This window comes from Mytilus galloprovincialis, chromosome 10 (genome assembly GCF_965363235.1).
Source record: "Mytilus galloprovincialis chromosome 10, xbMytGall1.hap1.1, whole genome shotgun sequence".
Classification (NCBI taxonomy): Eukaryota; Metazoa; Mollusca; class Bivalvia; order Mytilida; family Mytilidae; genus Mytilus; species Mytilus galloprovincialis.
In genome coordinates this window covers 33,349,720-33,377,110 of record NC_134847.1, presented here as the reverse complement: position 1 = coordinate 33,377,110, position 27,391 = coordinate 33,349,720, and the positions used below count along the sequence as shown (strand labels likewise).

Sequence of the window (27,391 nt, the reverse complement as noted above, 5' to 3'; positions counted from 1 at the left end):
TAAATAAATGTTTCATCATTTATACAGAAGAAACCCACAAATCAGTAATATTTTTATATTAACATCTATTGAAAGTATATGACTGTCTTTATTACTTTACTTTCTTAAATTGTACGTGAAAGTTATAACAATCCAATAAATGTACTATTCTACTGAACATTCCTTTAGTGTGTGCTATGCATATTTTAAACCATTGTGCTTGCATTACAATTAAAAAAATGTATGATGTGTGTATCTGCTGAACATTTCTTTAGTTCCATTGTATGTTGTGTGAATCTAAGTCTGAAACGTCGCATGATACAAGTGTCACCTAACGTTACACATTTGAAGACATTAGCCAAAATAAAAAAACTTTAGAATGCAAGTTTTTCAGATGGCTTTCCAAATTAAATTTTGACGCATTTTATGAGAGAAATTTATTTTCTTAGATAATATACTAAGCTTTTAATTTACAAATAAAAAAAATACAAAATACAAATTGAATTGAAACTTTTTGTTTAATATACATTTTAATTACAAAAGCAATTGAAATTTTTCAATACATTACGCACTGCTTATGTACTAATTTATACACTGCAGAATGTCAAGGCGAATGGACTATGGTATATCTTGCATGACAGTGTCTTTAAGTTCTGCACAAATATATACAACGAAATCAGGGGGTACATCATAGTAGTTTTCTATGATTTTGTATTGTAGCGGATCTGCCTGTCGATCATAATAAAGTCCGGAAAACACTTCAGTTCCGCGAGGAAATATTGCCCCCTCCCATGAATGTTGTTAAAATCTCTGATTATTGCATGAGGCGAAAGTGTGAGCTTTGTACAAAATACTAGTATAATAAATTTTTTTTTTTTGCTTTCGACATGGGGATTGCTCTGGTATTCCCTTTTTTGTGGACACTTTAGAAAATTAAAGGCAATTTTTCGTGCATGGGACACATAATTTGTATCATCTAGATCGTTTTCTCTAAAAAATTCTGTCTTTTGGAAGAAAAAACCAATATTACATCATCGACCAATTATGATTTGCTTGTTCTAGACAGACTTTCATATCGTTTGGTGGAATTTTTCATATGCCTTATACAATCATGATTCCGAATTTCCTAAAACTCTAAAAAGTGTAACGCGAGACACAGAAATAATATTACAAAATGAAGGTTAACAATAACCACAAAAAACCTATTACTCGTATCAAACATAAACTAAAAGAACTAGCCAAGAAATTTGTTTTTGTCCCGCACCAATTCACCAACATTCCAACTGACTCCATTTTCAGAAAACGACATCTGTAACAAACATAAACTTTTAGCTACCGCTTTACAAGCAGAGCCAAATACAATGAAAGTCCCAACTATGTACTGGCTTCCGAAGCTACACAAAACACCTTACAAATATAGATTTATTTCGTCTTCAAGCCATTGTTCCACTACTAAATTGTCTATTCTTCTTACCAGCACACTTGGTACAATTAAAAACCTGATAATAAATTGTTCAAATAAGGCCTTCGAAAATAGTGGAATTAATTACTTTTGGAGTGTCAAGAACTCGTTGGAAGTACTTGATAAATTGCATGCTTATATTGGTGATTTTAAATCTGTTCAAAGTTTTGATTTTTCTACCCTGTATACCACATTGCCTCACATTCTCATTAAGAAAAAAATTACACACCTAATTAAATGGGCATTTAAAAAGTCAGAATGTGAATATATATGTTCAAACTCTTTTAGGTAATTTTTTAGTAGCAATAAACAAAAAAAACAATGTCAATTGGACATGCTTTGATACTATATATGCCCTTGAATTTTTACTAGATAACATTTTTGTTCGCTTTGGGGATTCCGTATATCGTCAGATTATCGGAATTCCAATGGGGACTAACTGTGCACCACTTATTGCGGACCTGTTTTTGTATTGCTATGAGTTACAATTTATGACAAAAATAAGCAAAGACCCATCGAAACAACATCTGATATACAAATTTAATAATACTTTTAGATATTTGGATGATATTTTGGCTCTCAATAATGACGACTTCAGTATGTATATTAAAGAAATTTATCCTGTTGAACTTACTTTAAATAAAGCTAATACTAACAATGACCACTGTTCTTTCCTCGATCTTGATATCTATATCACTAACGGAAAGCTGAATGACTCGTCTCTGAAATACTTCTATGCGATATGAATGATCGGATATGCTTTTCGTTCTGTATATTATTGTTATTTTCCGGTATTGCATATCAAATTTATTCGTTCATAGTGTGTTAATTTACTTTTTTTGATTGAGTTAAGCCTTCCAATTGATATTTTATCGTGTGGTTTTCTATGTTGTGATGTTATGCTATTGTTTCAGAAAAAGGGAGAAGGTTTGGTACCATTAAAACGTTTACTCCCGCTGCAAATGTTTGCACCTGCCCTAAGTCAGGAATCTGATGTGTGTAGTAGTTGTCGTTTGTTTATGTAATTTTTCCTTTTTTTTTTTTGTTTCTCGTTTTTTATATAGATTAGACCGTTGGTTTTCGCGTTTGAATGGTATTACACTAGTAATTTTGGGGCCCTTTATAGCTTTTTGTTCGGTGTGAGCCAAGGCTCCGTGTTGAAGACCGTACATTGACCTATAATGGTTTACTTTTATAAATTGTTATTTGGATGGAGAGTTGTCTCATTGGCACTCACACCACATCTTCCTATATCTATTGAAAGAGAAAGAAATCACATTGAATAGAAAAATTATTAAAAAAGAGGAGGTTGACGATCTTCTAAGCAATTGGACTATACATGTGTTTATATCTTTAAGGCATCTTTAATCTCTCCTATCAAATGTATGCACACTGGCCCCCCTTTCCCCGCTTTAAGTCTTCTTATATACCGCCAATTGTATATCCTCTAATACAGTTATACCCACGTCAGTGCTCTTCTGTGCGCAGAAATAACGTCACCGACATCTAGCGGTGGTGCCGCCGGGTGGTGCAGCTAATAAGTCTGAGTTTGTTGAGTCGCATGTCCAACGGCTGTTTTGGGGCCCTTCTGCATGTTCAAGAATCATTGGCTGTCCAATGAAGAACAGCAATGAAATTGCTTTTCATTTGGGTTGAGTTTTGTCAAATTTGACATTACTGTGAAATTTCGTATCATGAATAGCGGTAAAGTGGCGGATCCAGACATGTTTATAAGGGTGGGAGCACCGACTACATAAGACGGGAGCCAGTTCCAGTCATGCTTCAGTGATTCCTTAACAAGCAATCAAAATGATTTCCCACAAGAGGGTGTGTGTGGGGGGGGGGGGGTTTGCATCCTGGGTATTCCCTAAATCCGTCTCTGAATACACAACATAATTTTTCAAACAAAAAATAAAAGACAGTCAAATACAGTCGTCACAGTGATGGAGAGTGCCAGTAACATATATATATATATATTGTTTCATTTTAACCTACAAAAGTTACGGCAAGATGCATTGCCAAATTTAACAGTACATTGTTGTGTTTGTTTTATTCAAAGGGTAAACATATCTGAATGTCCGAAAACACATATAAAGTCAGTGAAATTTGAATATTTATCTTGCTAATAGGCCCGCGCCCCCCCCCCCCCTTTTCTTAATAATACCCCGTGAAAAAATAATACTGTCATCAAGGGCTAAATCATCGCATTTTAATTCTTATTGATACAATATATAGCTAATTGCATACATTTTCTATTAAACTTTAATAAGAACACGTTAAATAAGGAAAAACTAATTGAAACATTGAAATATATTTTTATCTAAAAATCTTTGAAAAAGGGGGATCCCCCTTCTTTTTGTAAATATGCTTCAGATTTTTGATACACCATTAGAATCCTGGATCAGACCCCTGTTTGTACACCATGTTGCTTTTATTTAAGAATTGCCTATATCAAAACTTGACTAATAACCCCATTTATATGTTCTTTCGTTAACCGTCAAGACAGGTGGTTGTCCCCTCATTATATTTAAAACTAATTTGATTGGTCGAGCCAAAGATGACGTCTTATTTATCAAGATGACCCCGAAGTCAAATTCATTCGCATATATCGGAGTTGCATGTTGTTTGTTAAATATACACATACACAGAAAATCAATAAAAGTATATACATAAATGTTCGTCATATTTTCCAGTATATGGATTTTAAAGATTCGTAACAGCTTGAATGCTTCTGTTTAAATTGAATACAAAACTAATTTTATTGGTGGAAGGATTCACGTGGTTTGCAATAAGGTTGTTTAGCTCAGACAGCTCGATCTGGATAGGGAAAAGGAGAGGACACATTTAACAGGCGGCTGACCCACGGAAAACGACCCATCCCTCGAGGTATTCTAGGACACCTCCCGGGACTTACGACCATGGACTTGCTATACGAAAGTGATCAAAAACTCGGCGATTTGGAAGAAGACATGTGCGATATATTGGACAACGACGCTTTTCACTCCCCCTCCTCAATGGTAAGGATGCTATTTTGTTGTTCCATATGTGATACATTTTAAACTAATTTAACTAATTGGCAGTGACTAAAAATGTCTCAATGATGTTTAAAAAGGGTATGGATAAATTTATCTAAGAAGACCAAAATGAAAAATATGTTTAAACAAAACATGCCGGTAATTCGTGATTTAATTTCCATATGGTTTTGAAATTTGTAGTCACACGCCCATCTCTTTGACCACGGATGGATGATTTTATCTGTCAAAAAGTATGACAGTGAAATATAAAGTAATTATGTGTTATTTGATGTGTATTTATTGGGGACAATGGCCTCAAGTTGTTCTAAAGTATTATAAAAGATGGGATTTTCGAACCGGTTCTTGTGATATTTAAAACAAACAGCTGTTCCTATGAAATAACATGTTTTGCCCCAAGAAATTATCTTGAAAATGTATATGGTAATACCTGAATATTTCAGGTTCCTGTTTGAATCTGTTTGTTTTCTTATGTATGTAAATACCCCATGTACCAAATCTAAGGACTTCCTTGTCTTCTGAATTTTGGCAGAATTCTTGGGAAACAATACATTCTGTACATGCAGTTCAAGTTACAAAATTAAATCAATTGCCAATGATTTGGGATTATTTAAAGTACAAAAATAAATGTAGGAAGTTGAAGTAAATTTAAGAAAAGAAATGTATTTTGATTTGGTTTCTGTTGGAAATTATACAAATTTTATTCTGAAAATGATATTAAAATAAAATAAAATGATTTAAGATTTTTTTCTTTTTATTTGCAGTATTTGAAACTTTGTTTAAAATGATAGGAAACAATCTTGATTTTTATCCCTGCTTCTCCAAAATTATACATAACTTCCAGAACCCCTGCTGGTTAAATCCAGATAATATAGGAATTACAGTTAATGTGCCATTTCAGGAGTAAATTGACCTTAACTGGCTCAAGGATTTATCTGTTTTTAGTACACTGACCATTAGTACATGTGTTACAAGTACCATACATAATTAGTTACAATTTGACAGGTGGTTATAACATATTACATGTTGATCCTTATTGAGGACAACTCTCAGTGGCTTTTTGTTTTGAACCACAGTTATAATGTATGGTGGGAATATTGCAATATGTAGAACCACTTGAAAACTTAATTTTCCACGAGATGGGACCACATGTTGTTTATTATACTGATAAATGGTTTAAACCTGGAATAAATTATTATGCATGAAGCACTTGTGTAGTCACATTTTAACCTGTGTTTTTTTTATTGAGGGATAAATTCATAACATTTGTCTTAAATCTGACTGTTTAAACATCTTAATTATTGTAAGTCTTGACTTTCTCAGAATATACTTAAGTGTATATTACTATGTACAAATGAAAGACATAGTTTGAGGGTTAGGGATAAATATATTTTTAGATACATTTGTACATAAGATTCACCACAGTGACTTATAATTGAAAATAACTAGACCAAACAAATTCTGTCAGAAGAAATATAAGCTACATCAGTTTAAAATCTGATCTAACCAAAAAAGAACCCAATGTAATGTATAGCCAGTCAATGAAAAGGAATTCGAGCTATACATTTGGGAAATTACTTCCAATATTTGAAATGATGGTCAAAAGTTTATCAACTGGCTACTGAGCTGCAACTGTCAAGATAATGCATAGGAAAAGAACTGTTCTTTTGATATTTATTTTATGGTTAATACAGTGTATGTTCAAATAAAGTTCTTTTATACAACTTATTGACCAAATAGAGTACACACAATGTGATTCAGTTAGTAATCACTCAATGGTCAATGTTTTTGGTAAATTCTGGTGATAATTAGTGATTCACTCTGAATTCTCTCTGAATATACTACAGCCTTAGTACTGGATGGTAAATGGAATCACAGTTTCATCACTTGTATATTCAACTTGTTTTTAAGAAATTCACTTTTAATTGCAAGAGATCTTTTTTTCATCAAGTCGTCTGGTGTTCAGGTAATATGATACAGTATTAAAAAGATTTAGGATCACAAGTTTAAAAAAGAGGAGGCAAATGGCTCCTGCAATGTGGGTGACTAACGGTTGATTTATGTCATCGTAATTTTAAGAAGTAGTTGTTATATAATGCATACTAAACATGTGTTTTAATCATCATATATGTAAATTAAATCCAGAAACAATGGATTTTATTGAGGATAAATCTGTACCATGTCTCCATGTGTGGGAAAGTTGTATCTGTAAAGCAATTTGTCTTCTTGAAACTTGCTGAGCTAGCAAATTTGATTTCAAAGTTTGATAATGATTCTTGTGGAAATGATTTTTTTACTGGGTTGATTTTAGAATGGTTAAATAAAGATGTCACAATTTATTACCCAGAAAACTAATAAAAATTTAAGGGTATGTATTATGAGGTGCAAAAACATAAGGAAATCCTCAATACAAGTGGTTTTCATTTTAAGCCAAGATCAGCTGATGCATTGTAGAAAATGTTGACAAATTGCAAACATCAAGCCTTATTACTAAATTCTATTCTAAGCCCTTGAAATGTATAAGATAAACATTGAAGAATTTAAGTAACTAATAATGGATTTTGTAATTCAATTTATCCCAATCTGTTACGTAATTGCTACAATTCATGTTGTCATCCAAAATAATGAAATCCCCAATTATGTTTGGCATATTATTTGCAGATGACATCTCAAAGCAGCTGGCACTTATGAATCCATTCTTCATGATAATTCTAATGAACATAGGCAAATATTAGCTTTCTGTCAATGGCTAGTAGAATTGACCATAACACATGTATCTTCAGCATGTTACAAAATACAGATGTTCTTTTTATCTATTTTTAAAGTTCAAACAATACCTATGACCTTTAACCTGTATTGACCCTCAAGCAATTGACCACTCACCCTTTCAACAGAGGCATCAGCTGTTAAAATGTAAACAAAGAATTTTATCATCAGACTGAGTGCATTAAAGTGGAGTTTTCCTCTTACCCATTACTATGTTTTAATCATAGGAGTTTAGACATTGCAAGATAATGATGTGGATGTGATTCAGACCATTGTTTGTTGTTTTTGGTAGCCTTAGTGTTAATTGAATTAGGGGCTCCTGAAAGGGAAATATTGAATGTACTCAGCACTGTAACTGTAGACTACAGTACAACTGTCTGGATCTCTAGTCTTTTATCTAGGACCTTTTTGTCTGGCATAGGGGTATGATTCAGCCAAAGCATGTCTAAATACAAGTCTGTCTGATCCCAGAATGATATATATATACATGTATGCAAAGAATTAAATACATTTTTGTACTCATATTTTCGAGATTTTGTTACACTTAAAGCACATGTACATGTAGATAATATAAAATTTGTAAGATATGTAAAACTTCAAAGTAAGTAGGAATAATAGGTAAATGTTTCTATTAACCTTATCTGGTTTGAGGAGACAAAATTTGGGGTTAGAAATAGTTTAAGAAAAGATTGGGAAAATCCCTCTGGTGTTTTCGTCTAAAAGCTCACAGCCTTTGGCATAATTCCACATCTTATCTTTTCTTTATATGCATTAACTGCATTATAATTACATGCAGGTACGTGAAGATGGCTGGATGATCAGGATATTAAAGCAATAAGGGTGGATCCCAAAACTAGCTGTTTAAATTCAAATGCTACAGTTGATATCCAAAGAAAAATTTAGAAGTCCTTAGTTATCCCACCCATCTATGAATAAAATTTATGATTTATGATTATCCAAAGAAATATTTAGAAGTCCTTAGTTTTCCCACCCGTCTTTGAATAAAATTTATGATAACAAATTAGTACTTTTACTTACTTATCAAGACTGAAAGTTAATTTTAAAAGGTTTCTTTTGTCAGTTGGGTGTAAAAGTACATAAATAGACTTTTGAACTAATCATTCATTTTAATATACAACACAAAAACTTATATGAAGTGTAATTTATTATAGTAACAAAACAGTTTTGTGATTGGAGCATTTAAATCCTGTTTCCTGTTTCTTCATTAGGAAACCAGTTGAATAAAATGCCAGGCACTCATAAAAGCAAGACTTCCGAAATAAAACCAGTGTATTGGTGATACAGACATGTAATAGGAAAAGTTGTAATTTATCGCCAATGTAACTTGCCAACTAAGTATTTCTTTCTCATCCCTCATGTTCAGTTATAATATTAATGGTGTACAAATGCAGTATGCCAGTAACTGATGGTGACAAGGTCATAAAAAAAATTAAATTAAAACATCCTGTTTCGGTTAAATGAAAATAAGGCACATGGCAGATTGATTTCACAGTCCTTTCTTTCTTATACTTTGTTTAGTTTTACCATTATATACCACTGACTTTTGAGGGACAATTTTAAGGAGCATGAGCAGGTCTTCTTCTGTACATGTAGTACCAGTAATACATGTACTTCACCCTCAGACTTCACTCCTTTCCTTCTTATGGCTTGTTTAGTTTTACCATTATATACCACTGACTTTTGGGGGACAATTTTAAGTAGCTGGAGGAAGTCTTCTACAGTAGCTACAATTCATATTCTCTATTCTATACATGTTATAACAACTTTATTAAAGGAAAATATGTATAGAGAAGGGGACTTAAGGAAGTCTGATAGGCCAAAACAATGAGTGAGGGTCTTCCAATAGTGGTAATGAGAAAAGAATCTGTTTTTAGCAAAATTTTTTGATTTTCAGTTTTAATGATACAAAAGTTCTTGATTGAAATCTGTATATTAGGGTTGTCTGATCGCATTTCCAAAGATTTAATCTTCGTACTGTTTATTTTTATTTTCATATGACCATACGGTTGCTATTTTACCCTTTGAACTCTGTACCAAGTAAATATAAACAAAAATGTACCTTTGAATATTTATATCAATCACAAAAACTTTCCAGTTGCAATTCAACTATATATAATACTATCATAAATAATTTATTTTCGGGGTCATAGTATCAACGATATTGATTAGATATATGGTAAGGTTCAACAGTTGTTCTTTGGCTTACTACTTACATACAGTCTCAATTGATTAGCTGGTACACAGGTGTTAGAGCTATAGAATTCATCATGTGATTATTACTAAGACGAGAAAACCTACATCCCCCCTTTTTTTTTGCGAATTAAAAGATTGTTTTATGACAATAATCTGATCTGAAAGTGAGATTTTATTTCGTATTTGGAGTACATTTTATTTCAAAATTTCTTTTTATACATATACAAATTCTATGTTTAAAAGGTAATTTAATACCCAAATCTAATTGCTTGGTTCAGTGGTTTCAAAATGTAGAACTACATGTATGCAGTACTTAAAACAAAGAAAGGGATTGGAAGACTTGTATTTGTTTAAAGAAAAAACATGTGAAATGTGTTCTTGTTGGAAAAGGGAGGACTCATTTTTAAAAGACAAATTTCCGATTACTGAAATAAAAACTTAGTGTGAAGTTGTAATGTTTTTATCAATAGGAAAATGTACACTATAAGGGTCATATTTGTGACATGATGATATATGTATCTTATCTAGTTCACACACCTTCTATGGGATATGTCACCTGGTGTACAATGTCGCTTAAAAGATGGAAATATCAAATACGCACAAATTTGTCAGTAAGTTTTTATCAGCTGTGGCACACTAAGATAATTTGGACTTTTATGTGTTAGTCGTACTTTTCCATAAATTGTGCATTAGTTTCTTTTAATGAATATGATGGAATACTGGCTAACATACATGTACATGTAGATTTTGTACAGTACACTACACTAATGGACTTAGTTCATTTGAACTATGGATATTGTGAAATGAATTTGTCATTTTTGGGGCCATTTAAAGCTTGTGGTTGTGTGTGAGCCAAGGCTCTGTATTGAAGACCGTACTTTGGCCTAAAATGGTTTACTGTTACAAATTGGAACTTGGATGGAGAGTTATCTCATGGGCACTCATATCACATCATCTTGTATCTTTTTACATACATGTACATGTAGATTTTGTACAGTATGAAATGGACTAGGTTCATTTGAATTATGAACAAATTGGATATTGATGTGCAATGAATTTGGACTACTTCTGTCATTATGTGATGATTGCATGTACATTTTTAATCGTCTCTAACAGAAAGAGACATTTGTTCTTCATAATATATATTCAACACTATAAATATGTTGGATTGTTTTACCCCCTTTAGAAGCCTTTACCACATCAAACATTACTGTACAAGTCATGCAACTTAACAATGATGAATGTTTCAGTAATTTGGTTTAATTTGATTTCCCATAGAAAGTGGTGCATGCTGTAGTGTTTGTGATGATCTACATATAAACCAGACATTTACAAAGGAGGTTAATGGTCTGATTATGATCTCTGTAATATAAGTCTACCGTTACTTGATTTGACTCAGCTTTTCTTACCATGATCTATTGAAGAGAAGATTCTGAAAATGTAGAAGTTGTTGTTCATTTATTTTTCTTGACCACTAATAAGCCCTCCATGGATGGTTAAAGTCTCCTTTATACATTTGTAATTGTTGATAATTTCTGAACATAAATTCCATAGATATTGAAAATGGGTATTGTTTGGGTAAAACCAATTTTATTTTGCAGGTTGCATTTAAGTTTTATCTATGTCCTAGATTTAATTTGGGTATTTTTTGTTTCAAACAAAAACAAAGAGAGAAAGAAACAATTTGTCTACAAATGCCTTAAATATCTGAAAATCTTTGTTACTGCAGGTACTACATGTACTCATAAATCGCTCTTAGTACATGTAGTACCTGCAGTAACAAAGATTTTCAGATATTTAGGGCATTTGTAGACAAATTGTTTCTTTCTCTCTTTGTTTTTTTTATGGTGTTCATTATGGCAGATCTTTATAGCTGTGATACACAAATGATTTGTATTTATTTTAACCAGAACTTGATAGACTACAAACAAATCAATTGATCTTCTAATAACCTCCCTCCCCTGAAGTCTGAACAGTTTAGTATATGTGTTAACGTTACAAATATAGGTCATATGTTATTTTGATTTAAATGTACTGGAAGATACCCGTTATCTTCTTTAGATAGGGGTTTTCTTGTAAGTTGAAAAGTTGTAAAATCAAGTGGATTGATTGTGAAGTTGGAATCGGCACTAAGTTGATAAACCCTCTAGCTTGGACAGTTTGACCCCACTGGAATTGGTACATGTATGCTCTGTCTTACATTTTATTGAAAGACAAACGTGTAAAATCCATTCAAACAAGATCGTAAGCATTTGTAGTCAATATTATTTTGACTAAATTTGCTGTAAAAAAATATTTTAGGGAAAAGAGTAAATCATATCACAAATGTAAAATTTGGGACTGTAGAATTACAAAAAGAAAACTGGAAATATCAACAAATTTGGATAGACCGGGGCTAGAAGCAAAGTACAGTAAAGTACATGGGAAAAATAAGTCGGTTAACAGTTTAAGAGGTTAAAACTGAAAAATTTTGGGTGATGACAACTTTTGATAGATAAAAATGTTCAATCCTCCATGCAGTTTATAATGTTGTGATAACCAGTAATTGATGACCGACTTATTTTATATTTTAAATATTTATAAATAAAACTATAAAAACTGTAAAACTGTAAATCTTGCATTTTGTTTTAATTTGCATAACAACAGATGTCTTAAATATTGTAGAAATGTGTTGGTCGGAACTCACTCACATTACTACAATCTGTCGCCATCTTCAATCTGTTAAAAAGAAACTTTCTTTAAATTGTCCTTACCCATCTTACATCTTTGTGGTTGTTGGGATAATCTTTGGTCATTGAAAAAAGGGGATTAATTGACTTTTTTTATTGAATATAGATGGAGATAGGTTTGCAAGATGTGAGTTGGCAAATCCATGTTGGCAAGCTGACGCAACATTGATAAATTTTCTATCAATCGATATGGCTAACAATGTACCGGAATACTATCCATTCAAATTTGCGAGGAGTAACCGTGCAGCCATGTTTGAACTAATGGAGGATATCGTGGATTATTTTATGGTTGATATTTATGTGTTTTCGTAGTTTATTAAGTTAGAAATGTGAAATGAAGATTTAAAGTCTATTTTTGTATTCACATTTGTCTCATCTTGTTGTTAAAGGATTTTAATTGTGCTTTTAAAATGGTGATCATTGGATTATATTTTGTTTGTTACAATTACAACAAGTTGTACAAAAATGTAAATATTGGTACTTATTGTTTATTTTGTGGCTTTGTATTTGTATTCAATTATATATTCACTCTGACCTCTTTAAAACTGCTAATTACACCATGGAATGTGCTCTTACTATAACTTCATCAAGGGGAGGTAATTACTTATTACAGAGCTGTTAGCCTGGGATCCGGCCCAATCTAGCTGCGTGTCGTAAGGGCCAGGTGGGGAACAAATACCATGTGATCGATTCAGTGCCAGTTGACTCTGAATCTAAAGTGAGGCTGAATAAATATTTGCATAAAATTTGATGTTTGATGTAAACCAGCACAATTGGAATCCAATTGACACCTTGGACATGTGAAATCTTAAACTTTTAACTTTCTCACCAGGGGATTGCTGATAAGAATTAACCCTTTTCTGCTTACTAATTATCATCTTACTACTAATTAGATATGATAACACTATACATCAATTCATAAAGAAAAATAATTACAGTCTAATTTTTACTAATTGATGTTAAACAAGAATTGATTGGGTACAGATGTAAAACAAACATTGAGGACAAAATTAGTATAAACCAATCATTGACAGGCAGTACATTGATACACGCCTGGCTATACTGACAAGATTAGCCAGGACCCCAGGCTACAGAGCTGTGAAAGGGGGAGACAATTACAGTAATATGGATTATTTGTTTGTTAGTGGTTAACTGAACCAGCTATGGTCATATGTTTATAAATAAAGTATCCTAGGGAAAATGGAAGATTATATTGCATATGAATATTTTATGTTTGTCCAGAAAGATTGTTTCTTCATTATTTTTAAAGTCTTGAAAAAAAATACTAAATTTTACAAATCAAAGCTACTGATGGAGAGACAAATTGAACTTTTATTGTTTACAGTTAAGATTTATATCCAATAATATAAAAATATATCACCCAGTTGTTTACATATTTAGTTGACTGTCATAGTAGATTAAATGATATCAATATTTGTAAGTAATACTTGAAATCTTGATTTGATCTTTAACCCCCAAGTCATGTTAATTGAGAATAATTATTAATAAGACAATATTCTTAGTACAAAAAGAATGAGGAGATAAAATGTTGACAGACAGATTGTGTTACCTGTCAATTGAACTGGCCTAAGGGGATGTAATTTATATTGGTGGCTAAATTGTCTCAACACTTTTAAGTTTAGGGGTATAAATGGTAAGTTATCATTTTATAAATGACAACTAAAGAAGAATGGAGGTCGAAGAGGATATGTTGATAGATATAATTGTTAGTTTTCATACTTTCTTAATTGATGGATAAAAAAGTGATAGTTTGATTATTACAGTCTTCATTTAGATTAATGTTTAGACAGTTTATTTTGTGCTCTGGATTTCCCCCCTTTTATTATATTATATCATGGGAAGTTGAATTGTAGGAGACTTTGTGCAGCAGGTGTGATTAATGTGGAAAAAAATCCAAAATTTGGTAATGAAAGCTTTTTGATTGACAGGCCAATGAATTAGGTCATAAAGTTAAGGTTTTTATTGCAAAATGTTGGTAAATATGCATAATGCTGCAACAAAGAGCTAAAGTGTTTGAAAATAGCTTTAAAAATATTTATGTATATTACCTGAAACTTTTTTTATATGTTATTAAATAACTGTAAATGGTAATACAGGTTCATTTTGGACTTTTTCATGTTTTGCATAAAATGCATTCTATAAGATTGAGTGCATCATGCTATTATTTAACCTTTTATAATTTATATAGTTTTATTAACAATAAGCGTCTTTTGTACCTTTTCTATATTTACATTAGCTCGTGTATTTAATTTAAACTTAAGTTACAAGACTTACAAATATGAAGAAATAGTCAACGTTTTTGACCTAAGCTTATTTAAATAGTTCAGTTCTAAATTTAGCCATGTGTGACAATGAAGGGTAGCCCAAGTCATGATAATTTTTTGTCCAAACTTGCGTCACTTGTATGGTGTGACGTCTCTATAAACATTAGCGTAAACATCGTGAAACTATATTTTGTTAAAGGCTAATAATCAGAACATATTTTAACATGTTTAAATTCAAAAGATTTGATTTTTATGGGAGAAGGTTACATTAAAATTTAAATCTAGCTGGTTAAAGGTAAAAAAAATCTTTTAAGGATGTTTAAATTGAGAAATTTCAATGTGGGAATATAATCAACTGTGTAAAAAATTTGTGTAAATTTGTTATTAAAATTCTCTCTTTTGTTCAATTTGTAATTTCTCTCCTTTTTCAAGTGAGGGCGGGATATTTGGAGAAAAGTACAGTGCATTTGTAATTCACAAGTCTAATTATTTCCTACTGTTATGAATTATACTGGTAAACATATCTAAAATATAGGAATTTTTATTGATAAAAGTTAGTCAAGTAAAACCACTGAATGCACTCATTTCAAAACAAAAATGAATATTTTCATAATAATCTGATATATTGTCATTTATTGACTAATGCTGAAACCAAAACAGAAATAATTTTTATATATATGGGTAAATATGTTTTCAACTTAGTTGTACTTTTAGTATTATTTGTAACTTGATGTAGAATTTTTGAAGTGAAATATGAGAGAACATGTAAGGAGGCCACTGACTGATCTCTGTGAGGAGGCCAATGACCTCTGTGTCAGTAAACCTCTGTGAATGATGGATTTGTTACAAGGGTGTAGTATAGGTTTACATGATCACTCGGCCAAGAAGTCATTAAGGAAGCTGTCTGTATTAGATTTGTTCAGAGCTATATTGCCACTCAGGGTCGTTTGTAGTCTGTAATAGATTTGTTCAGAGCCAGAGCTGTATTGTATGTCAAGGTTGTTTGGGAAACTTGTCTAGAAGAGCTTGATGTATATACTGAGTACAAAAAGTTTGCAACACATATGTAATAAAAAATCTTGATATTTAAATAATTGCAGTTGCCTAATTTTATTTTTAAGAAATTTTAAGTCTAATAAATAATACACCTTATGGTTAATTTATTTGTTGCATGAATTCATTTATTTTCGATCATGATTAAAGAAAATATAATTTGATTTCATGGTTTTGTCTAAGTTTTCATACATATGTTTACTTGTTAAACTTTTAAATGTACTGAATTGGTACATAAAATAATAATGTTTTCACAGTATATAGACTTTGGAGGTCATTTTTACTTATTGGTTGGTTAGTGTTGAATGAATGTACGTATTTTTGCACATAGCTGTCTTCTGCATTGTTTGTGTTTCTAATCCGATGATTTAAGATAAAAATGGGGTTTTTGGTTGTTTTTTTTAAGTGGGGATATTATATATAATGGTCCTATTCAACCTTGGGATTTCAAATCTGTTAAAAGCTTTTTTTGTTATTGTAGGTCTAGCTGTGTAAATAAAAAAATCTTTCAAATAATTAAGAAATAAAATTGGAAGTGGCGATTTTGTTTCTAATCCATAGATGTTTGTTGCATTAACAGATAAACTTTGTCCCCTTCCTGTTCTGTATCCTTGAGATTACATAGTAAGCGTCTGCTGTGGGTCAGTTGTCTTACATTTTTTGTCCAAGATGACCACATGTATGGTGTGTCCTTATAATATGGAAGTTGGTCATTATTATGTATGTGTTTTTTCTAGATGATTTAATGGATATTGATATACTTACGAAATATGTTGTTTAGCTGTGTACTTAAATTCATGCTCAAGGTTCAAGGTCACAGCGGACAAGTTATGATTAATAACTAATGTTTTTACTCCAGAGGAATTATTGGTGTATTAAACTGTATATGCTTGTCCATATTTTTGATCTGTAAATCAAGTGTCACCTATCAAGAATATATTTGGTGTTCAAATTTTGGTAGAAATATTTCTGAATGTTGTAAGATTATTATAAAATTTTGCTGGAAGATAAGATTAAAATGGACGCTTACATGAACACTGTGACACTAAGCTAGCATGACATGCTTCTACAATAGGTCTATTTATTGCTTGCTTCTTACAGCAAAAACAAGGTTAGCTATTGCAAAGTAGAATGCTTCTACAGTAGGTCTAGCCATTTCTTACTACAGCTGACAAAAACAGGTCTAGCTATTCCTTATTGGTGCTACAACATGTAGCAAGAAATTTAGTTCAAACAAGCTTGCTTGTGTGGAAGACCGTACTTTGACCTATAACGGTTTACTTTTACAAATTATGACTTGGATGGAGAGTTGTCTCATTGGCACTCATACCACATCTTCCTATATCTATGGTTGTATAATACAATTGTATTTTTTGCTTTTCAGAGCTCTGATGACTACATGGACAATGACTGGCTCAACAGTTTTTTCGAGGACCCCGTCCTCAATGACAAGATGATTACAGATGCTGTCCCCACGCCAAGGATTCGATCAGAACACAGCTATTCTACAATCAACAATGATCCAACATCCCCCTTCGGACTTACAAAAATTGAAGGTAAATAAAACGTACATTAAAATGATGAGTCTAGAAATCTTTGAATTAGTATCTTACGGACATGGTCAAATCTAAATTGAAATTAAAGTTGAATAAATCTTACACCAATGATGTCTCTTGAACTCTTTGATTAAGTTAGTATCTTATGAACGTGGTCAAATCTTGTTGATTTTTGTTTGATATTTGTATCTTAACATGATCTCTCGTAAGTAATTTTACAAATTTAATAATGTTTTTGATAAGTTATATTGTAAGGTAAACTTCATTGAGCAATTGCAAATAAGAATTGAATCGTATGTATTTGTAAGTAAACAATTTGTTTGGATTAGGCTCAAGTTATATAGGTCTGTAATATAGATAAACTGGCTATCTTCTGTACTGGCAGATGCAATCCAATATCTGTAGACAAAAATCTGCTGTACATTAGATATCAAAAACAATTTTCAATAGCATTAGGGAAAACTGATGCCATTGTTTATGCCGAAATGATAGGGGTAATATGGTAGTCACTGCTATTGCCAGTGGCCCCCAATATCTGATTAAGAAATTTAAAGTAGACAGGAATGATTTTAATTGACTATACCGGTACATGCATTTCAATATTGACAGAGGGGGGTGTTCTGATGGACTGTTTACTGGTAGTTCTTTTGTAGGGCTTAAGATAACACTATCTACTTTTATTTATCTACAGAATTAAGTATTACATATCTATAGTGAATGTGATTAGGTCATAAATAACTAGATTATATGTAATCAACGAAAATGGCCGAAATAGTTGTTTGACCTAATCATGTGACTGCACTGCAGACTACTCTAAGTTTTAAAATTGTCAAATTTTGATTTGAATTATTTTAATTTGACATGACTTGAAAGGATTTATTTGACACTAAAAACACATGTGAAATATAAAATGCATTTAAAACTATTACAATGTTTAATGCTAATGAATAATTTAGTACATTTAAACTAGGCCTAAATTCATGATATTGATATTATTTTAAATAAATATTGCCTATATCACACACAATTAAAAGTTTAGTACCTAATGCATTGTGGTGAGAATTTTGGTCTGTTTTTACCTTAAATTGTACATTTTGTTTGAGTTTAATTAGTATTTACAGTGGTGTAAAGTATATTTTGACTCTAGGGAAATATATACATCATTTCCCTTGTTTGCTTTAAAGGGAGATAACTTAACATAATTCTAGTATGTGAAATAAATGCAAACATATATTTAGTTCATGAAATAAATGTATTATCGGAGAAAACTTGCTTAGATGTTACCAATACTGGACAAGGTGACTATATTGTAAGAGTTCAGCAGTCTGAGAGATGAAAACATGCCTAAAACTGGCCTACAGATATTTATGTAATAGATAGAAAATGTTTTAAAGATTTGAAACCTAGTACTTGTTCTATCAAGTTTGTTGGCTGGTTTTATAAACACAAGAGTGGTACAAAATGTACATACAAAAGCAAAAGTGTCTATTTTTTTGGTATAATACATCCCCATTCTTAGAATTTATCAAATATGTGCTTTCATTGGACATTAATTTACCTTTCTCTATGTATTAAATTATTTAAAGTTAGTTGAGTTAAAGCAATATATTTATGTGTATTAATCATCTTGCATTTCAGAACTTGACTTCTTTGGGAACAACCAGGCTTTGGACTTGTCCGGTACCACAGGAACACCACACAAATCTATCCCTGAAATGAGCATTAATCTGACACAGTCATTACTGAACGTGACGCCAAAAAATGAACCTGATGCAACATCACTGCCCACGATAACTACAACAACAACACGATCATCGGTGTTGACAAAGCATCAACCGACCATAATACTTGCCACATCAACTCATAGTCAACCGACACAAGTTGAACATGTCATATCTCATACGGCACCAATCGTAACCATCAAAACAGAACCACAAGATTTCATTGATTATTCCGACAATTCAGGTAATTTAGCTACAGACTGTATTTCTGTGAAAAGTATATGTATATATGTATTTTTTATATGATTTTGACATTTACATAGCAAATTAGTAACACCTGTTACAAAATCGATGTAAAAATGTTGGATAATATACACGGAAAATGTAGACACAGTACACAGAAGATGTAGACTCAGAACACAGAATTTGGTTGATTTTAAAAACAGTATCTTCCCAACATTTTGTTTCAATATGTTAGGTTTGGTGGTAGAATTTATATTCAAAACAACTTATTAATCAGGGATATGATATTTATGAGTTAAAAAGTTTTATATTCAACTCCAAAAGAGGTCTATAGATATGGAGCAAGCAAAGCAAGCCAACATACAAATTATACTATAGATAACAGATCCTTTGTTATGATATAAAAATGTTTATTTTAAGAAAAATCTCTCTTAAAATTAATATTTCAGGTTTTATAGACCATGGATTTCATTATTTAATAAAAACATTCAAAGGACAAAAGACATTTTTTATGAGAAGGCATTTATGGAAATTATTGTAATTGCTGTATAATTAGTAATTATCATTTATGATAATTGTTTTAAGTATTCCATTATAATTGACCAGAAGTAATTTGAAAGTGTTATTATGAAAGTATATGATGTGTAACAACACTAAAAATGTTGTCTGTCAATGAAAGTGACAACAGCGAATAATTAGGGGTTCATTTCACCTCAAAATGTCTACTAGGCTCAAAAAGGGAGGAGTTCACAGAGTTATATATAAACTATTCTAAGGTACTTATTCATGGTGTGGAAGGAATCTGATGAAATCCTTCCATTTTTTTATATGTCCATTTCTTTTGTTTATAATATTTTATTAAGTGGGAACTTGTCATTTGCTTGTCAAATAAATGATGATATTAGTTTTAAACCTGTTGTTGACCATCAGCCTGAAGGAAAATACAGCAAGTTTTAAATAGAAGATAAATCTGACGTTTTGTCTATAATATTGTGTTAAAGAATAGGCTATGATCTTGATTAATTGTTCTTTAATCTGGATCGTTTTCTTTTAATTCTATTATGATAAATTACATTTCAATATATGCCTACTGGCAAAAATATACATAACATGTCTTAACCCATTGATCATGCATGATAAATGTAGTACATGTACACCAGGCTTTTAGTTAATGTTTTAAAGTGCTTTTCTTTGTGATTACAATTTGAAAAGAATCACAGTTAACAAAAAACAGATTAAATTTAAATGAAATTTTAAAAGACTTGTGTTTATTTTTGCTTTTTAACTTTTAACTTTCTTGTTCAGTTTTCTTTTGGTTAACGTAATGATCATAAATTACTACAAAAAAAATGTATATTTGAAAAAATAGCAACATGTTTTGTTTTTCAAATAAAAAAGGGCATACATTTCTTTGTATAACGTTTTTACCTTGTCAATAAATGTCTACAAGTACACATGAAGTACACATGATATCATTAAGTATATGTTCTAGCGGTCATGTTGTATCAAGATCAATATGGCGCCCAAACTTCATTTTTTGCAGTGTCAAAGCACATATTTTTGACAATTACGTAATCTCTGAAAAATGAAACCTTTTTCTAAGCCATGCTTTTATCAATGATCTTTAATGAAATTCTTGATTAAAAAATATAGATCATATGTGTCTGGTATTTTAGGGGGAAGGTAATTTTGACACCAATGAAAAGAAATCTGTTCACACTGTTTAATAAAATGATTTTTCAAGAGAATAAAATCAATTCTTTTTTATTTCAGTAAACATTGACTCATTACCATTGCCACCAACTCCTCCTAGTAGTTCCTGTAGCGACAGCGACGGAGGATTGAGTCCACAACGATCAGCACCATCTAGTCCTATTCGTCACATGCCTCAGAAAGCATCACATTGTTCATCTCTATCACCATCATCATCTAAACCATACTCTCAGCCATTCTTCACTAACCCTGTAAGTACTAGACATGATGATTTAGTTCATTTGACATTTTACAACCCCTGAATGTATGGCACATGATGATTTAGTTAATTTGAGATTTTACAATTACAACACCTGAGTGTATGTGACATGATGATTTAGTTCATTTGAGATTTTACAACCCCTGAATGTATGACACATGATTATTTAGTTAATTTGAGATTTTACAATTACAACCCCTGAATGTATGTGACGTGATGGTTTAGTTTATTTGAGATTTTACAATTACAACCCCTGAATGTATGAGACCTGAAAAGTTTCATCATTCAAATAATGACACCTATAGTCTGCAGTGCCACTTGTTGATTTAGAAAGGGTCCTCTGTTGATCCATTGATAGGTTGATTTGAATGATGAAGACAAAATGGGAGATAATGCAAATTATGAAATAATAAGTTTAAAAAAAACAAAATCTTAAAGATTGAAGCATTTAGAATTTTATTTTCTATTTATTGTTGCCAAGATACTTTAGTTAAGTTGTACATGTTGCAAAGCTGTTATTGAAATGGAAAATTTTTAGTTTACAAACTAACAAAAACTTCAGTATTGGGCTAGTAACAATTATGTTATTTAAAAGCTTCATCATGTTTTCCCTCAAGACAGTAAAATAGAAAATATTTACATGTAATTTACAGATACCACAATCAGGAGTGCTAATATTATCAGAAGAAGAAAAGAGAACATTAATATCAGAAGGGTACCCAGTACCCAATAAACTTCCATTAACAAAACAAGAAGAAAAAAATTTAAAGAAAATCAGAAGAAAAATAAAAAATAAGGTAGGTATTTAGTGTAGATGTGTGTATATTTTGTATACTTTCAGTTTTTTGTTATAGTTTGTAATGTCCTTAATAGATGGATTTCCTGTCGTGTTTGAAAGAAACAAATTAGTTTTGGTATTGTATATATGACTTTAGAAATGGGGGGGGAAAAAAATCAATTCTGAAAATATTCAAACTTAGTTTAAATCCATTCAGTAAGAATTTATGATGTTTTTTAAAAAAGTATTCACCGTTTTCATAACATTATGGGAAAATTGATTATAATTAATATTTAAATATATAACATTACTCAAAAGTATGCCATTTCTAGGCATTCACCAAATTTTCATATTGTTCCTTAACAAATTTGAAAAATGAGAACATGTCAATTTAAGACCACCGATAAGATTTCCATTGTTAATTTGTAAAAATATTGCAGATCTCAGCACAAGAAAGTAGACGGAAGAAAAAAGAATATGTTGAGGCTTTGGAAAAACGAGTGGAATCCTTTTCACAAGAAAATAATGATCTGAAGAAAAAAATGGAGATGTTAGAAACAAACAATAGGTCTTTGATAGGACAGTTACATAAACTACAGAATATCGTGGGCAAAGTCACCCGGACAACGACGGGCAACGGAACGGGAACTGTGCTAATGGTTAGAAAATAATCTGTTATTATCAGGGATTAAAACTTTGAGAGGGATCATTTTATTATCTCCCTTTGTTTTATGTGTGATATTAAAACAAAGATTTATATCCAGGAGGATATTGGACTTAAATTTTGAGGATGTGAAACGAGGAAATGGACCTGAATTAATTTATTTTAGAAATGTGTTTATTTTATCTTGATTGTATTTGTAAAATGTTGATCCCTCTCAAAGTTTATGGTTGATAGGAAAGCTGTGTTGGTTAAAGTGCTATATAAATAAACTGTTGAAAATCAGGACCTGTATAAAGTGAAAATTAGGAAAAATAATGAAGAGAGAAAATCAGGACTAGACATCACAAGACAAAATCAGGACAAGACTCAACATAATACAATACAAAATCAGGACTAGAAAAGACAAATTAAAATCAGGACTAGACAAGACAACATGAGACATTGCAGATGTGAAGATAAAGTTTTACAATTTGTCCCCACCGTGATATATAGAACAAATTCAGCTGTTGCAAAATAATGAACTACATTTGAAATTTAAAAATCAGATTATGATTTTCAACAGTTAGTACATGTATGTGTCTAGTTTATGTTCATAAAACACAGAACCATCTATATATTTATAAATATTATAAATGTCTGACTGGAGTAATATTGTCTTAATATGCTGAAACATTCAAATGTGCAGAATACAGTAAACTGAACCTTTTGAATAAAAGAGTTATATGTTAATCAGTGTCAACTTTGTAAAATTTGTAAAAAAAAAATCATTAAGTTGACAAATTTAGAAAAGTACAAGTATTTATTTGTAATGACAAAAGAAAAAGAAGAAAAAATGGAGTGATTAATAGTATGTACTATTGCTGACACATGTTATTTATTTCTCAGATAAATATCATGTAAAACAATTGTTTTTTTTTCATGAATATCAAATTTTTATGTAAATTTATTATAAAACAGATTTTCTTATTGCCTGTATTTTATTACGAATACAATGTAACATTAGAAAAATTCAGCATATTAAAAACAGGACAATGGTTAACAGGAAAAAAAAAATACATGTTCAGGAATGCATTATTACCTCAGTCAAGACATACAATTTAGGTTTAAAGAAAATAGAAAAAAGAAATCGAAAATTTACATGTAAACAATTAAATTATAATCCATGGCCACACTTTGGTAAAATTTGAGAATAAAATAGAATAAGAGATTCAAAGCAATTTTTTAAAAACAAAATTTTGTAGAAAAATTCTAATTCCATATTTAATATTACAAGAAACAAAATATAGGCAAAAGTTTTGTTTACATGTAAATACTTCAAAATCAATAAGCTAAATTGTTTGCATGTTCTAATGCAGGTTTTGGTTTTGTGTTTTGCTGTCTTTTTGGGAAATTGGACACCATCCTCGTTGAATATTGGTTATTCTACGAGTTCTAGCATGTCGATGAATGGTGGGGCTTCTTTATTTTCCAATCCACGCCTGCTTCAACCATCTCCCAGGATGGGACCCTCGGTGCAGAATCCCAAGGTGGATGCTTACTCTACTCCTAACAGTAAGTATGGGGTCAAGGGTTATATGTATAATTTCTTGACTTGCTTATTTATACTTTTCAGTCAGCTGTATAATATATATGATCAACAAAATAAAGTTCATTCACAGAGAAAAAAGTGTGTGTTATGTGGTATCTATATAAAAAGAGGGGGGTAATCATTTCACTTCCAACCATCAATAAACAGGAGTTAAACTATAAATGTTTATTTCATAAATTAATTTTTAATCATCAATAATTGAATTTAGTTTTGTGGTTATATATTCAATATTTAAACAAATACAATTACATGTTAATAATTGCCCTAAATCACAGAATCTTTTTTTTTTCTTTTTTTTTCAACTTTAAATATTTTATTTGACTACTGGATGTGAACAATGTCCCTTAGCGCTTCAACAATGAAGCTAAGGTTCCTCCCTGTGTTATCTATTACTAATGAAACCAGGGGATCACAAAATCTACTGTTTGAAGTATGCACAGGACAAGTTTCAGTATAGAAATAGTATCATACTACTGATGTGAAAAGTAACATAAAATTCAAACTTTTAATCTATTCCATAATTTGTTCTTGAGATATTATAATTGTTTCAAAATTATTGAGATTCAGTCTGGTATTATTGCATTGATAAGATTGTATCATTGTCTTGTTAATGATCTACACCTGAAGAACAGAAAACTAGTCTGGTTAATTAACATAATATTGCATTAAATTAAACCACAAACATTCTTGTTTATTGTGTCACATAATTATCTTTTGTTTCATACTGTGTCAATGAAATATGTTTAGAGATGGACAAAAACTTGCACAATAAAATAAAATGAAATTGTACACAAATATATAAATTCGTGCTTATTTAAAAAAAATAGATGAAATAAATGAATTAAATTAGATTTGTTTTTTGTTTTTTAGTGAAATCTAGAGTGCTATTATCCTTGTTTGAAGAACTAGAAGATTCGACAAGGTATTATCCGTATGGCCCCATAACACCAGGTGGCACCGGTAAAGAATCTCTGTCACATGACCTTGTCAAAACTTGCGAGAAGGGTCCCGAGATATCTCCACCAACTTCTGACGACAAAACTGCCAAAAAAGTTGAAGTAGTAACAGTTGATGCCAGAATTGGTAATGGTAATGCCACCATCAATGAAAAAGATGCAACGCAAGCCATCATGTATCCAGACATATCGGCCTCAGCAGATTTCTTACAGCAAAGTGGTTCAAAAGCTGTTGATGTAGAAACAGCATAAAAAACAATTCAAATAGTGCTCTAGCAGTGGTTATGGACGTGGTATTCCGTAGAAAGTGCATTTCACAAGTTCGTTTTTTAGTCATTTTAGGAGGGTTTATGTATAGGTACACTGTTAATATTTGTTTTTGTTGATTACAACTGTTATGTGAGAAGAATTCGTTGTTTTTGTGAATTTTGCAAATGTTTATTGATGACCTTTTAATTATGTGGACCAATTTCCGTTTTTAGTGAGGTCTGTGTGAAACTTTCCACGCTTGTTACGAGCGTGGACGTTATCTCTGTCTCTTTTATAATCACCTTTTTTTGCTATCTGTTTTACAATTTTTTACTGCAGTTTTATTTTTTATTTTTAAGGAAACAGAAAAAAAAGTAAAAAGAGAGGAAAATGAATTATAATCTTTTTTTTTTTATTCTGGATTTTTTTTTGTTTTCTGTATGACGTCACGGCCATGAGTTTGAATTAAGGATCATTGAAAACCAAAAGAACTGAAGAAAAAAAATCTAATTGAGAAATTTTCATGTGTTACCATAAAGAAAGGTCCACATAATTGTATTTATTATTTTGTTAATTGTTCTCTGCTAAATGTATGTATTGATTTGGTGGTGCTTCGGCCATAAGTAAATTAATTGTTCACTGTCAATAAGAGAAAAATCTGAAGTTGCGATTAACAAGTATTCAGCATTTCCAGTGCAAAAATGTAGCAATGTGTTTGTTTTAAAATACCGGCTTGGAGGACTTTAAAAGAATAAGATACAATTTTAATTCCTTCTGGAATAACATCACCTGTGAACAGTGGACAATCTTAATTTTGCTTTTATAGGCCATGACATTTATGTTAGCATCTCAGGTGGAAACGTTGATCGTAAAATTACTTTGAGATTGAAGTATTTATTTATTTGTAAATTAAAGATAATTATTTATCGAATGTTAAATTGTTAAAAATTTATTTTGAAATTTTAATTATTTTCAATGATATATTAAACAATATTTTTGCGTCTCTGTGATAAAAAAAAAACTATCATGACTTGAATTATTTATTTTTATTTTATTTTTTTTGTTTTGCAATAGAAAGAAAGACAACTCTTTGGCATTTTATTTTTGAAATAAAGTACTTATGGTATTTTTCAGTCAACTTCTGATGACCGACTATTAAGTTTCAATGAATTATTTGTTTATTTTTTTTTCAATGTCTAAAAGATAATAATAAGAGTACAATAGTGCGTATTCATATGTATGAATGATCATTTGTGAGTCTGAAATGCATGTGTACTGTATGTGTTTGTCTCAGTTGTAAAAAAAGATATATATTTTATTCATGGATGGATGAGCTTGTCATTTATCATTTTATTGAGTTGCAATATTTTATTTTCATGCCACTGACGTGCATGAAAATTGGCTATTGTCGGCAAGAGTGCATTTTGAACATTTAGTTATTTAATGAAATTGTATTTATAAAATTTTAAAACATGAGTCCAAAATAAATTAATCGTAGTTTTATTGAATGGAATTTTAAATTTCCATATTCGTACAGCATTTCCAAAATAATCACAACTTCTATGCAAATGGTGTTGTAAAGAAAACTGTCATCAAAATTCATATTTATTTATTTGTATTTATCAAACATTAATTTATTTTGGTTTCATATTCAAATATTTTTGACACTAGTCACATGTAAATAGATTATAGATGGAAGGGAGCTTCCATATAAATATGAAATGGTTGTGGGTTTCAAACCATTATTTCATTATATCATTATGTCTGCAGTAGTACAGCTGGTTGTATTAAAATTGATGTACATCATGCATAATAAACATTTGATGATGTACAACATACAAAGTTTAAAAATCAATGTACAAAATAATTATATTTCATTAAATTTGTTTTATTAAGACAGCTAAAAAAATAGCAGTTTTTTTTGAGATTTCATTAATTTCATGTGCAACAGAAAATATTTATTTGAATCAGAAAAAGATAAAATTTGTGTGTGTACAATAGAAATTAAAGTATAGAAATTAATCAGAAAGTGCTGCTTTGCATCATTTATCATTGTAAAATTTCGGGATTACAATGGGCATGATTGTACATACAACATGTTAAAAATATATATTAATATATCAAATAAAAAAAAATCAGATACA

General features: G+C 30.7%; 1 protein-coding gene across 5 annotated transcripts; it reads left to right on the top strand.

The window, feature by feature from the left end:
• Nucleotides 1-4,086: 4,086 nt before the first annotated feature.
• LOC143047423 (cyclic AMP-responsive element-binding protein 3-like protein 2) lies at nt 4,087-27,391 on the top strand. Of its 5 annotated transcripts, none has more exons than XM_076220474.1 (8): nt 4,087-4,458; nt 16,905-17,076; nt 18,715-19,041; nt 20,814-21,004; nt 21,666-21,809; nt 22,231-22,449; nt 23,810-24,005; nt 24,913-27,391. In XM_076220474.1, the coding sequence occupies exons 1-8, from the start codon at nt 4,360-4,362 to the stop codon at nt 25,248-25,250; spliced, it is 1,686 nt and encodes a 561-aa protein (XP_076076589.1). In that variant the 5' UTR covers nt 4,087-4,359; the 3' UTR covers nt 25,251-27,391. The 5 variants fall into 5 exon arrangements, with proteins under 5 accessions (XP_076076589.1, XP_076076588.1, XP_076076590.1 ...); XM_076220473.1 differs by lacking the exon at nt 4,087-4,458 and adding an exon at nt 9,994-10,064; XM_076220475.1 differs by lacking the exon at nt 4,087-4,458 and adding an exon at nt 12,429-12,470.

Coding starts and splice junctions, on each gene's coding strand:
- LOC143047423 (XM_076220474.1), top strand. CDS start 4,360: ATGGACTTGCTATACGAAAGTGATCAAAAACTCGGCGATTTGGAAGAA. Junction 19,042..20,813: donor TGATTATTCCGACAATTCAG/GTAATTTAGCTA, acceptor TTTTTATTTCAG/TAAACATTGACTCATTACCA. Junction 21,005..21,665: donor AGCCATTCTTCACTAACCCT/GTAAGTACTAGA, acceptor TGTAATTTACAG/ATACCACAATCAGGAGTGCT.